General features: G+C 38.4%; 1 protein-coding gene across 2 annotated transcripts; it reads right to left on the bottom strand.

Moving 5' to 3' along the window:
- Window positions 1–258: 258 nt before the first annotated feature.
- LOC105060048 (cytochrome c biogenesis protein CCS1, chloroplastic) lies at window positions 259–6,315 on the bottom strand. 2 transcript variants are annotated; one of them, XM_010943637.4, is made up of 8 exons: window positions 5,819–6,313; window positions 3,714–3,933; window positions 3,516–3,627; window positions 1,585–1,857; window positions 1,076–1,341; window positions 821–977; window positions 559–642; window positions 259–466 (listed from the first exon to the last, which is right to left on the bottom strand). In XM_010943637.4, the coding sequence occupies exons 1-8, from the start codon at window positions 6,240–6,242 to the stop codon at window positions 326–328; spliced, it is 1,677 nt and encodes a 558-aa protein (XP_010941939.1). In that variant the 5' UTR covers window positions 6,243–6,313; the 3' UTR covers window positions 259–325. The 2 variants fall into 2 exon arrangements, 1 of the variants encoding a protein (XP_010941939.1); XR_834358.4 differs by lacking the exon at window positions 259–466 and having other exon boundaries at window positions 562–642; window positions 821–915; window positions 1,017–1,341; window positions 5,819–6,315.
- Between the last annotated feature and the right edge of the window lie 7,894 nt (window positions 6,316–14,209).

Below are 14,209 nucleotides of genomic sequence, written 5' to 3'. Positions count from 1 at the left end.
TATGTGTATAATTCTCTTTGGATAAAGATACAAATACATTGAAATAATCCTATAAATCTCGATGTGGAAAGGCTGGAAATAAGTGATTGTTTGACAATCTTCTTGTGAGTCTTTGGACAATTCTGGATTCTTGAATGATTAAGTGGTGGTCTGTCCTGAAAAAGGCTCATGTGAACATCAGATCAAAGCATTATATTTCAGAACAAAAAGGGTGGGATCTAGAAAGGGAAGTGGATAACACTGCAGCACTCCTCGATCTCAGTCCAGCAACAAATGAGTTGGTGCATTCAATTTGTATGAAATGAAGAATCTAGCACTTAGGCAATCAACCATTTAGGGTATCATCAACGACAATTATCTCTGGTACTTTGTCGAGCAAGCAATTCATCTCCTCTTGAAACTCAATTTTTCCCCGATTAGTCTTTCCCCCGAAGACAACAGTAGTTCCATCTTGTAAGGCCCATACCTAGAAGAAGCAATGATAGTTCATAATATAGCTCGACATATTGTTCACAACAATTCAGTGCCTAGAAAGGAAGAAGGGGAAACTGGCATTACTTGCGAATGAGATAAAAAGCTTATACTAGTAGTCAGCATCAGAGCACCAAATCCAGCATACACAATGGGCACCCCTGGATCAGTCTGCAAAAATCAAGGAGATGATATGCATCACGGAAAAGAAATAGGGAAAAAACATTGTTAAAAATTTTCTACTTAACTATAACCATAATCATCCAGCCTTATTCCAACTACTTTGCAATCAGCTTTAAGAATTCTACTCCAGAAATTAGCTTAACAAGAGATATTCAATAGTTGTCACCTTCAAGTCAAGGCCAGTGCTACCAATTGCATCCTCAATCACAATTTTCATACCATCAATCTCAATTGGTAGTTTTGAGCTAGGCCGGCGAACACCTGCAAATTTTCCTTCTTGATCATACAAGACAATTGACTGCAGATCACGAGCCAGCATTGATCTGGAAATTTTTTTAAAAAAATGATTATAACTCTTCTACCTTATTTATCACTTGGGATTTGTTTAGAGCATGGTTTAAGGGCAAAGCATCTAACATACATTCCCTTCACATTAGGTGAATCAGTGTTTCCAATAGGTAGGAATGTCCCGAAAAGCTTCTTGTCACCATTTGTTTGCAGAGGAGCCATAGCCAGATTGAAGGGACCTTCACCATTCTTTGAAATTTGCAGTGCTGAGAAGCCCCAGTCTGTCTGGTAGATTGTAAGCCCTCCATATCTTAAAGGATCGTTTACCCTAATTGTTTTCCTCATTACTTCCTTCCCATCAAGACTGAAGAGTGAAATATCGGTAAAAAATTGTGAAACCTGCAGCACTCATCATGCAGATACCAAACACATTATGAAGCAATTAAGTATTGATAAAGAAAACTGTAGAATATAAAACAAATTTGAAAAAATAATCCTGCTAAATATAAAAGTACATGAAACAAGATATGTTGAATGTCAAACAGTCAAAGAAGACTACAGAGGCAGTTAAGTTGAGGCAAAAGAACAAGTATGGACACAACTAAGAAAAATGACACAAGAACTTTGTGCAACAGCGATTACCTCCCCACTATCATAGTAATCCATATAGAATTTGTTAACATGGACTTCAGTATTGAAAGCTTGTGTTGGAAAAGAAAGAAAGCCATTAGGAGACATCACATCTCCCACAACAAAATTCAGCCCTTGAGGAACAGTTACTGAGCCTCGAAAGCTTCCAGTGGCACTAAGTGTCCCTCCTGCCATAATCAGGAGCATCGCTAAATGCACACCAATGGGAGCAAATCGACCAGCCATCCCCTTGAAAGCATATAAAGATGGCCCTTTAACAAATACCTACACGATGAAATGTTAAGAAGAAAGCACAACATAAGTACCAAACAAAAAAAATCTCTTAAGCTACGTCCATAATATATGTGAGAACATGTCTCTTTTTTTAAAAAAAAAAGAAAAAAAAAAAAGACATGCATGCTCTTACAGCTCTTTTAATAGATCAATTTTCTTTCTTCATCCCAGTTTTTTTGCATACAGTGCTCTTATATAGATATTCTTCCTGCCTTACAAGTAGTAGGAAAATATCTTCTCTATCCCTAAAATGCCAACACCAGACACTTCAGGTAAAAAACATTGGTTATTCTCATATTTAGCCTTTGATATAATATAATTTTACAGCGGATATGTGATTAACTTCATATAAATTTTGTGAGACATTGGCATGGCAGACAGGTAACTAGCCAGGGCCCTCTAGTCATTTAAAATCGTTATGTACCATTATCGTATTGAAACAGTGACAAATTTTACAAACACTGACCCAACAAGGTTATTCACGCAATTAGATAGATAAAAAGCAGTAATACATTAAATGCACGATGACCTCCAAAGTCAAATGTCATGATATAGGGTTGATGAGATTGTAGTTACTTATTTCTCTGCATGCATGATGAACCATATACTGGTAAAATCAACCTTCTGTCATTAAAATTCTGTTTCATATGAAAGAATTATCAATTTATATCAATTTAGCATTTTTTCCCTTTAATCCAAAATCCTTCCCAATTCTTCTTTCTTCTCATGTACACATGGATGATGCCTTGCTTGTAAAAAGATCAAATATGCTATAAAATCAAATTGTTAATCCTACCTCATTCAAACCAATTAATTTAGAAGACACATTTGCAAGTTATGAACATACTTATGCATGCACATTATTCAAACCAAATTAAAGGACATGAATTACAGCATTAAGGAAAATATGAGAGGAGCAGATGATGTAGTTTTAATTTAGGGGAAAAAGTTGACTCTGATGTATTATTTGTGGTACAATTGATTTATCCTACAAATGATAGAAGTCTGGATGTCGAATCCTTACAACCCAACTATAGGACAGCGTATAAAGTTTAGAAGTAAAGTGGTACATGATTGTTAGATATCGTTGTGACCCAGAGAAAAGTTTTAAAGACAGATTAAGGCCAATCCTGAAGTACAAGATGAGAATCATAGTGAGGAGAGTGATTAAAGGATGTGGTAAAATCAGAATGGACAAAATTAAAAATGAGTACTTCATATAGGGCAAAGAAAAGGAAAATAACTTGAGATGATTCGGATGTGTAGATTGTGGGCAAAAGAAAGCCTGCCCACCTTCAAATTAGCTCTAGGGGACACATTCAAATATTTGATGAAAGGAGAGAACCAAAGAAGACTTACATGGAAGTTATGAGAAATATATGAGGTCATACTTATTATGATAAACCTAGCATTAGACAGAAACCACTAGGTTAGTTAATATATATAGCTAACTACAAATATATAGCTAACTACAAATCAATGCAGTAACGCTTCTTGTTATTGTCCAAGTGTTTGCATGGACTTTCCTAAGTTCCAAACAATTGTTGCAAGACAGTAAACAGAACATGCTTTGAAGTTGCAAATGCAAATATTGGCAGTGGCATTGAACACATATACACAGGTGATATAAAATAGAAATGGAAATATACCTCATATCCTGCTCCCATCAAAATTATACCCAAGTCCTGAATAGATGCTCGTGGAAGAGATTCTGCAAATTCTTGTTTGCGGATAGCCTCTGTTGAATTCATAAAAGACCATCTGTATATCAAGAAGCAAAGAATTACTCTGGTTACCAACATTGCTTAATTTCCAGTTTATGACATCAACCTCTCAAAGATGCAGACCTTCTAGCAACTTTAACCAAAGGTATCTGGGTCGTGTATGTACAAGCCATAAGCGATGCTGCAAGAAGGATCAACATGCATAGGAAAACGGGGGATGTGAACATGTGATCAAACCCAAGACCAAGAACCCATCTCCATGTAACAAATCCAAACACAGGATTTTCTTCTGGATATTTTTGAAAATAGTGATCAGGAGCCTCCCCTTGATCTATAACAGTGCCTATGAACATATCAAAGAAGAATATTTGTGTTAGACATTTAATTAGAATTATCTTGCTTAAAGAGGCTTGATAAATATTAGAATCATAAGCATTCAAGAGTTCTAATATGTGGATTAAAGTATAAATCAACAGACAAGACTACTTCAAATCTAAGATGTGGTACTGAGTGGGTGTACATTTTTAGAGCTAATGGACAAACCATTCCCCTTTTGCTTCTTTAAAAACAGATTGGTCCTTAGATGGACATGAATGTGGAGGGTAGGAGTAAAGTTAAAGAGTCCAATGCAGGTGTTCTCTATGAGTTTAGTCCTGTCATGCTTTGTGCTCATGATAGCTCATATCCCAATTAGTGATGCACCGGAGCTTTTAAAAGGTGTTTGGGTCTCAAAAAAATATAGATGGAAGTTGTCATAACTGATTTTTAGATCCTGTGATGATGGAAAATATGACCTTCAGTATAAGGTAAAGCCAATACCGTAATATGAGATATGATCATGGTTGATGCCGTAATTAAGATGAATGCAAAAGAAACAGCAAATGAGTGTCACTACCATGCCCATTGTGTATTACCAGTGGTTAGAAAAGGATCATTTCTCATAACCATGTGTAAGCGGCTATTGATCAATGTCGCAACAGGACCACTCACAACCATTGAAAATCTAAAGAAACATATTTATCAAATAAAAAAATTTCATGCAACCAGCCATTAGCCTTTACATTAAAAAGAAAGAAAGAAAGAAAAACACAGAAGTGAACCAATTGGCCCTCTTTGCTATTTTTCTTACATCAGCAAATAACGTGCATATTGCAACTCTTGTAAATAATAATATTATGGTTCATCCAAATGTTCAGCAAAATAGTGTTGTTTGGCCACTCAGTTGTAATTTTGTTGTTGTATTTTAAAAGATAGAAGTGGGGTCATCCTGATTCCTAGATTGCAAGTCTCAAGGTACTTGACAGACACTAGGGATCCCAGAGGTTCGATATCTGAATAATCTAGGGTAGGGAAGATCGCCATCAGTGGAACCCAAAATGAGTAAATCACAAAGAGTGGAGGATTCATTAAGGAAAGAAAGAAAGAAAAACAGCTCTTCTTCATAATGGAAAGTCAACAGAAGGTACGTTCCATTTGATACATGTTCCATTTGACAAAACTTAAAATAGAAAGATCCCAAAAATTTTACTCTTGAATCAGAGACAGAATGAAACATCAAACTACTTGCCATTTAGTCCATTGAACAGTGAACTTGCAACTAAAGGAGACCTGGGATAGCTTAAGCATCAAGCACTTCTCTAGCTTCATCCACACTTTATTGAGTTGGCCATATCAATCATGTACACACTTCAACTGCAGATCATTTTGGTTACATTGGACAAAGTATTCAATAAACTATCCAACAATTTAGCCTTGTACCCCATATTCACAATTTTTTTTCGTGCTGAGACAGAGAGACCTACTGCTTCGACAAGAGAAATGGCATACATTTTTCTAGCTTTCCCTTTGTCAGCACTTGTTCTTTTGTGAGGCACATCCATCCTTTTTTGAGCTTGTTTTATTGCTAATCAACACAATCAAATGTGGAAAATTGTTGTACATATAGCAGTGATCCAAAAGCAGCCAATTACTTTCTTCTGAGAAGTTTATCAGGGGCATGAAAAGTACTGAGGTGTATTGAGTTTCTACTGCATCTAGAAAGAACTCTTATGATTTTGTGTTACTTAGAAACCATTGCGCGCTGAATTGATAACGATTTGTTCATTTCACCTTGCCAATGAAAGAAACTACATTCATAACAAAGGAATAAAACCTTAAAGCACTAGAAAAGAAGACATCTTTCTTCGACCTACTAAAAAAACAGAGAGCTTCATGTTCTTTGCACATACCCAACGCCATTAGAGCTGCGATGGCGAACATCTCCCCGATCGCCAATGGGAGGTTGGAAAGCGCCGCCAAAACCTTCTTGGGCATCCTTTTGAAGAACCCCCACAAAGGAACACCGGCCGGAGCCCTCTTTCCCTCTCCATTTCCAGCAACGCCGTTGCCCTCTTCCGACACGGGCGGGGCGGATCCGAAGACGACGATCCTCTTCTTCTTCTTCTTACTGTTGTTGTCATCGGGAGGCGCTCGGCTCTTGCTATCTTGGGAGGTGTTGAGCTTGGACGCGATTCGGAGGGCATGGGGAATTCGACCGTTGGAGAGGAAGATGGAGGAGGGGGATTTGAAAGTTGGTTGGAGGAGAGAAGAGAAGAGGGTTCTGGGTATTGGGCCTCCTCCGAGGGTTTTGGCGGGGTTTAGGGGAGGAGACATCGCCCGGTGGTGACCAAGAGTGCTGTTCTTCGAAAGTACTCGGCAAGCGAGCAGAACGCGAGGTTCGCAAAAGGGTGCTTGGAATTGGATAAGATGGCGTCCCTCGCGCACGCGACCGTGGATCTCACCCGCCCACTCTCCGCTTTACGATGGGCGCAGATTGATGAGCTCCGAGCCCAGTCCACCTCCACGCAGCGCCTTGGGTGGGTCCGGAATGTATCCTTGGCGCGACGGAATGATTGAGCCATCGGATCACACCTTGCATAGCTTTCAGGACATCAGCTTGGTGGCCTGTACTGGTACAATAGCTTGGAAAGATAACAATTTTCAATAATTAAAATTATGAAAGAAGATGAATCATTCTTTCGCATGAAAGATACAATCAGAACCCCACCTTCCAACTTTCTGCTAATCCTTTCTGAGTGCAAATGTAACACCTTGTGAGTGGTCGAGCTCCAATGTATTATACTGTCACCCCGGCCGTCTTAGATACATGAGAGAATTGGTAAGGTGGTGGAGATATACAAAATTACTCTTGATATGCCATCCTTTTTTGGGGGCGAGGTGCATAAAATGCGAGTATAAACACAATCCAAAAAATCAAAAAAAAAATATTCTGAAAAAACACCGGTAAAACAAATATGTTAGTCCAACTACCATCTCCATAATGATCAGTAATATAATTCATAACCCAATCAGTGGTGTTGTTCGTCTTGCGATAGATGTACTTAATGTCTGTTGAAGCACATCCTACTAACAAAGAGCAGATATCACGATCGAGTGAGTTGGAAGCTATAGCTCCTCTCCACCTCTGGATCCAACTAACCACCATAGTCAAATCCCACTCCACCACCAGCTGGTCAGCCCTCGGTTGAAGCCTTGCATAAGAGTATGCCATCATTCGCTAATGCTTTAAGATCAACAATACAGAGGTATTGTATGGAGATGTAGGGGGTGAATCAATAATTTATCGGCCGTTGTGAATGCAGGATTTGCCTAGCAATAAATATCATGTCGTGTGAAAATTGCCCACAAACTAGTAGCATATCTCATATTTCTTCTCGATCCAAAATCATAATACTCATTGTAAATCTGAGTTAATTGAAGTATTTTACTAAAATGAAATATATTTACAAATATCCGGTTAAAATAATAAATGGCAAAACTGGTAGGGATCATAGGTACACTGTATCACACATACACTGCCATCGATGATAAAGCACTCATCTTAAGCAAAACAAATTATATAAAATTTCTATATTGTTAGAGCTGAAAATTCTGATATGAACATTTACTGATAACAATTAATTCGTGCTTCCAGGTTTAGTTTTTTGATTATATGATTCAAGGGGTGAGCTCATATATGGAGATATAGCAACATCATGACAAGAATGAGGTATATAAAGATGGCACATTCTAATGATTGTTCATAACCTATCATATTTGTGCTGGCAGATATCACATCATCACCTATCATATAGGATCTTATTAGTATCTTGGCTGGAACGTCCACCCTATCATGATTATGTGATTTTTGAGATAATAACATTTGAATTATGTGATGAAAACCATGGTTGACAAGTGCTCGTGGTCCCCTAGCTTGGATAATTGAACCTATAGCTGTGATCGAGGCTGCATGCGGCATGTTACCATAGTCTGGGATGAAATTGTACAAGGTTAATAAGCTATGCTTATTATTTTTCGGATCTATATGTATTTATAGAAGCATTAGTAGCAGCAGCACCACCATCACCACCACCACCCTGGCTACATGTTTAAAAGCACACAAAAATACAGGCAATAATTAGAACTTTCATTAAAGAGAGAGCTGGATGATTGGAATGGCATTGTGGGGGCTATCGGCTATGCCGGTGGAGACAGCATTGAAAGGAGGAGAGAGAGCAATGCACGGTTTGGAAAAAGAGGTGAAACTGATTTGATGCCATTTAAAAAAGGATCTTTCTCCACTGGCATGCTTTAGGGTCATGGGAACCCCAGCACATCCCACTAATTATCGGAAAAAATGAGGTTCTTCTCTCTTTAAACTCTTATTAGATATAACGGCTTTGATCCATTTGGCAATATCTACTCTTTGTCTAGCTCAAAAATTTTTTCTTTTTTTCATTCATCATTGTTATATTTATTCTGAACTCCATAGTTGGATTGAGATTTTGGATATAGAATGTCAATTTTTAAAATGCATGTACTTTGTATTGCTTTCTCTTTATAGCAAGGGTATGATGAGAATAATGGTATTAAGATCAAAATTCAGAATAGAGTCGAAATGATGGAATTAAGGGAGTAACAATACAGAAGAGTTCATATAGGTGGACAAAAACATAGAATGACCAATTAGTGGGAGAAATCAATGTGAAAGGATATTAAAAATATAATGCAAATTAAGTTCCTCCAAAAAAAATATAATGCGAAGCATTGCAAGTATAATTGAGATACCTTTAACGGTAACCACCATGCCACCGAACCTCTGCAGACAAGATGCTGTCAATTTTGCATGGTTATATAGGTTGGCCCATCTATAGGGATATTAGCAACTCATATGTTCTGTAAGGACTTTACTCAATATATAAGTGGGCAAACTCAAGCCTAAGATTGCATCTCAATTTGAAAAGGTTCTACTCTTGAAATTTAGATCTCCAGAGATGTCCAAATAGTGAAAATATCGCTAAATAAGCAAATAAAAGATCACTTTCCATGCATTCACAAAAAGTTGCTAGCAGAAAATCTTCACTTCAAAGACATGCCCTTTTTCTTTTCTTTTGAAGAAAGGGTCATGGCATGCCATTTGATTTTTAATAATTTTGAGGTTTTAGAAAGGAAGCTTGATAGTAGGACATAGCTCAGATGATCATTTGCATGTACACGAATCACCAAGAGATTGTCCTATGTCTTGGTAGCACTGATCATACTCTACTTGCTCTCTTTTTGCTCCTGATAAAAACCTCTACTCATCATGCTTGACACCAATATATATATATATATGGAAAAGAAAATAGGTCATTTCTTTGTATGATGCAAATTAACTTGGTAGCATATTTAGTAACTATCCAACAAAGTTATAGCATTTGTTCTCTCTCCTTATCCTTTTTTTTTTTCTTTTCCAAAAGCAAAAAAAAAAAAATTCTAATTAGATGGCGATGGGTGATTTGGCAGAACCCTAAAGATGGAAAAGACATTCAAAAAACAAGATTATTCCTATTTTGTATAACTTCTACTCATCACTAAATATAGTTCTTATTTTTTTATTAAAAAAATATAGTCTACCTCTAGCAAAATTTAGCCGATGCTATCGGACAATAACTTTTTGTTCTAGTTCATAGTTTTTTGAGGCGCATGGGTGGTAAGTGATAACATACACGACCAATGACCGCTAAGAAATTTATATATATTGTTGGAACAAGTCAATCAATTCCTGACTCCAACTCTACATCGGCCTTATAAACACAATACTTCGACTACTAATCAGTTGACCGACTGACAGTCGGCTATTATCAACCAACAACGGACAATTTGGTTAATCTCTGATCGAAAATCATCGACATATCAGAGTTACCGATCGATACTCATTCGGATCTCCACGACTACTGACCTACTACAGTTACCGATATATAGTCGGCTTATCTTTCCACGATCACATAAGATCGGAATATGCAGAACCTACATATCTAACCATTATAAATGATTATCAAATATGTATTACAGTCATTAGTGGGCATAAACAGCCCATTAACTCTATGATTATGGTCCGATAATTTAGTGTCATAAAAAGCGAGACCACGTGCTCGACGATTACATCTGAATTATCTATAAAAGAGAGATAAACGAACAGTATTGGTAAGACAATTCTGGACTAAAACTCTGTCAATTCAAATATTCTTCATCTGTTATTCACCACTCTCTACTGACTTAAGCATCAGAGGGTCTCCATCGGACATAATTTTGATCAGTGAGGACTTCTTTTGTAGGTGCTCTTCTCTGACGACGGATACAACAAGAGATTGGCCACAACAGATTAGCACGCTAGGTAGGGAGAGAATACAAACAACCATGTCAAAAATCAGAGCTCAACACTCGACAGGATTAGCGAGGCAGTCTTTCCATCGAAAAAATATTTCTCTCCTACCTCCAGTGGTAGAGCCCAGTTCTTTACATTATGTAGTTACTACGAACGCACAAATTACTGCACTTATGCACCAAATGAAGGTACTAATGGAGGCAGTTCAAAATCTCCAGCAGTAGTAAACTCAACAGCAACAGCTACTATTGACGGAGGAGTCGGTAGCTCAGTCAGTGCCATCTAGGCACAGCCATCATCCACCACGGCGTTCACCCTCCTCTTCTCCAGAATGATGACCGTCTCGACACTCTCATCGAGATGGATAGCCACGTTCATGGCACTCCCACCGTGCCATCCATCATTTGCGGCATTCTTACTCTCCTTCTTGTGCACATAGTATCAGGAAGGAGAAAAGGCCGCGAACACATTCTGCCTCTCCATCTTCAAGTTCTTCAGGGGGTCTTATCTCAGGAGTTTTCCAGCAATAGCGGCTTGACGACTACGAATGCAAGTTCAAAGAGATTGACCGCCAGCTTGCCCAACTTTAGGTGGAAGATCGAAAATCCTCCAATGACTACTACTTCCACACTGCCCAACCTCTCTCTCAACGCATCCTAGACGAACCGATTCCATTTCGGTTCAAGATGCCACAGATGGAGCTATATGACAGCTCCATCGATTCGATCAATCATTTGAAGAGCTATAAGGCTCTCATGATGATCCAGGGGGCAACTGACATTCTCTTATGCATCGACTTTTCGGTAACTATTCGGAAGGCTGCTCGAGCCTAGTATTCTGGACTTCAGTCGGAGAGCATTAACTCCTTTGAGCAGCTCGAACAATCTTTCATGACCTACTTCAGCACTAGCCGAAGGCCACCACGGATATCAGACAGTCTCTTCTCTATTAAACAAGGTGAGATAGAGACTTTGAGAGCTTTTATGGCTCGATTTAATGCGGCCACACTTGAGATCAGGGACCTTAATGAAGATATGACTATATTGACAATAAAGAGAGATCTAAGGAGATCCAGATTCATCTATTCTTTAGATAAAACTCTTTCTCAGACCTATGCTAAACTTTTAAAGCACGCATACAAGTATATTCGTGCGGATGAAGCTGCTTCTGACCGATGCCAGACAGACAGAAAAGGTTAGAAGAAGAAACAGAAGAAGAGTGAAGCTCCGACTGAATCAAGTCAGCCAGTTACCAATAAGTGAGCTTCACTTCGACGACGGAGTTCAAAATCGAACAACTATGACAGGTATGACTCCTAGACTCCTCTTTCTACTCCCCATGCACAGATCTTGATGAAGATCGAAAGAGAGGAGTATTTACAACGCCCCCCATCAATGAAAGCACCATGAGGAGCCGTGATAGGAAGAAGTACTGTCGGTTCCATCGTAATCACGATCATGATATCGAACAGTATATCCAGCTCGAGAACGAGATAGAAGCCTTGATTCGATAAGACTACCTCGAAAAATTCTGATGCGATCACCTAACTCAACCTCCCATCGACCAATAACCTCAGCCACAAGTTGAGGAGACAATCAACAATCGATCAATGGTTGGAGTAATCAATATGATCTCCGGACAATCAAAGAACTGGAGGGCAACTGTCGAAGAAGAGTCGACGAAGAAACGACGACTCGATAATGTAATTACTTTTGCAAAAGATAATATTTAGAAAATTCAAACTTCCCATGATAATGCTGTCATTGTCTCAGCAACGATAGCAAATTATGGTGTAAAAGAATTCTACTTGATAATAAAAGCTCAATAAAAGTTCTGTTTTACTCGACTTTCTCTCGAATGTAACTACCGACTAATCGATTTAGAAGAGTCTTAACGCTATTAGTCAGTTTCATTGGAGATACAATTACCGAGGAAGAAAAAATTACTCTCCCATTAACTATCGGAATAGATCCACGACAGAGTACTGTTCTCTTAACATTCATGATTATCTGAGTTCCTTCGGCTTATAATGCCATACTCGGATGACTTGGACTTAACGTCTTAAGAGCAGTAGTCTCAACATATCATCTATTAGTTCGATTTCCAACAAGAAATGGAGTCAGAGAGATGCATGGAGATCAATAACTTATCCGACGCTGTTTCCTGATCTCTACACAGAATAATCAATCTGAAGACCCTTTGTCCATTGATAAATTAGATCAAAGAGAAAATAAAGAAAGGGGTGAACCAGCCAAGCAATTGATTTTCATCCCACTAAAATAAGAAGATCCTGAGAAGATGGTCTAAATTGGATCGCAGTTGCCTGATCCAGAACGGTAATAACTAATAAATCTACTAAGAACAAACATTGATATTTTTGCTTGATCAACTACTGATATACCAGGTATCTCTCCAGAGATAATAATCCATCAGCTAAACATTGATCCAAAAGTTAAGCCGATGAAACAAAAGAAAAGACCTTTTGTTCCTGAAAGGCAGAAGTGTTGGGAATAGTGTCCCAAAGTCAATCATCAGTCTGTTGACGGTTGTGCTCATTTTTGTATATGTACATGAATTATGAATTAATAAAAATTATTTTGGTATTTTTCATCACAAAATATTTCATCTTCTAATGAACTCTTATGTTGCGGTGAAGTCCTTGGGACTATTTAGACTCGACAAAGGAGGATTTATCGTTTAGTCCTTAAATCTGTTCGCGACCAAATGATACGTTGTTACCAAAGACGACAATATTTATCAAGCATAGGTCGTTGTGTGCCATATAGGTTGGTTGTCTTCTTAACCAATGAGTGTGGAGATACTGGTATGGCATACAGGTGAGATGTAAGGGTACATCTGCACTGAACGTGACCGACTCCGGAGCTATTTCTGCTGTCAAGATTTGCTCTGATGGAATATGGGTATAAATATCCCTCTGATCTGAGACCGCCACGGTGACTTGCAAGCAACTCACTGCACTTAGGCACTGGACTACCTAAATTTCTAGTTCAGTGACGGAAGGCTGCTGGGTGTAGTCAAGTACTTGACTTGTCGGTGCGTGTGTCAAGATGGGATTGACCACTCCAGTTTAGGAGCTGTGTACAGTCGTGTTTCAATTTAGCAAAATCTTGACCAGGGTAGTCCTTGTGAGGAGTCACAGGAGTGTTTGAGTTGAGCACGATTCGGATGATCTGATCAGGATTGACAGTTTAACCCTGAGTCATCCTAAACATAGGGGTCAAAAGGATGAATTATACAGTAACCATATTCATGTAGGTTCTGAGTGTTACAATTGTGACTCTTCGACCTATCCGAACATCGGGTACCATTGCTAGATGGTCACTTCGATTAGTACAGGAATTGGTTCGTGTGCTACCGGCTTAGGTTCGAACCTGCGAGGTCACACACATTAGAGGTTCCTATCTGATCTGATGGCTGATGTAGAATCCTACATGTTTGAGACTCAGTGATCGAGAATCAGGATTCTCTGATCACGAGTTTCACACATTATGGGTACCGGAGTCAAGAGTCCCACTGATTGGGACTTTTCGATTAGGGTTACATATCGATGAATTCTGATGCCCGATTGCCCATCGAATTTGGACTTAGTATTTATGAGAGGTTTAATTAGTGATTTGATCACTAATTAACTTAATTTGATTGAGTAATTATTTTTGGATCAAGTCCAATTGAATTGGATTCAGTTGGATTTGACCCGATTAGGTTAAGAGTTGACCTAATCATCGAGATGGTTTGGTCCCTGATTTGATCAGAGATTGGACTTAGTCAATTCTTGATTTGATTAGGATTTTATTGAGCCTAATTAAGCCTAATTTAGTTGGATTTAAATTAGTCTAATTGGACCTAAATTATTTGGTTCAATTAGGTTGGTTTAAATAATTAAACCACCTTGACCCAATCTTCATGTGCCACC

The sequence above is a fragment of the Elaeis guineensis genome, chromosome 2, assembly GCF_000442705.2.
Source record: "Elaeis guineensis isolate ETL-2024a chromosome 2, EG11, whole genome shotgun sequence".
In the NCBI taxonomy this organism is placed as follows: domain Eukaryota; kingdom Viridiplantae; phylum Streptophyta; class Magnoliopsida; order Arecales; family Arecaceae; genus Elaeis; species Elaeis guineensis.
Note: the sequence above shows the minus strand (reverse complement) of the source record. Positions and strands in the feature narration are given on the sequence as shown.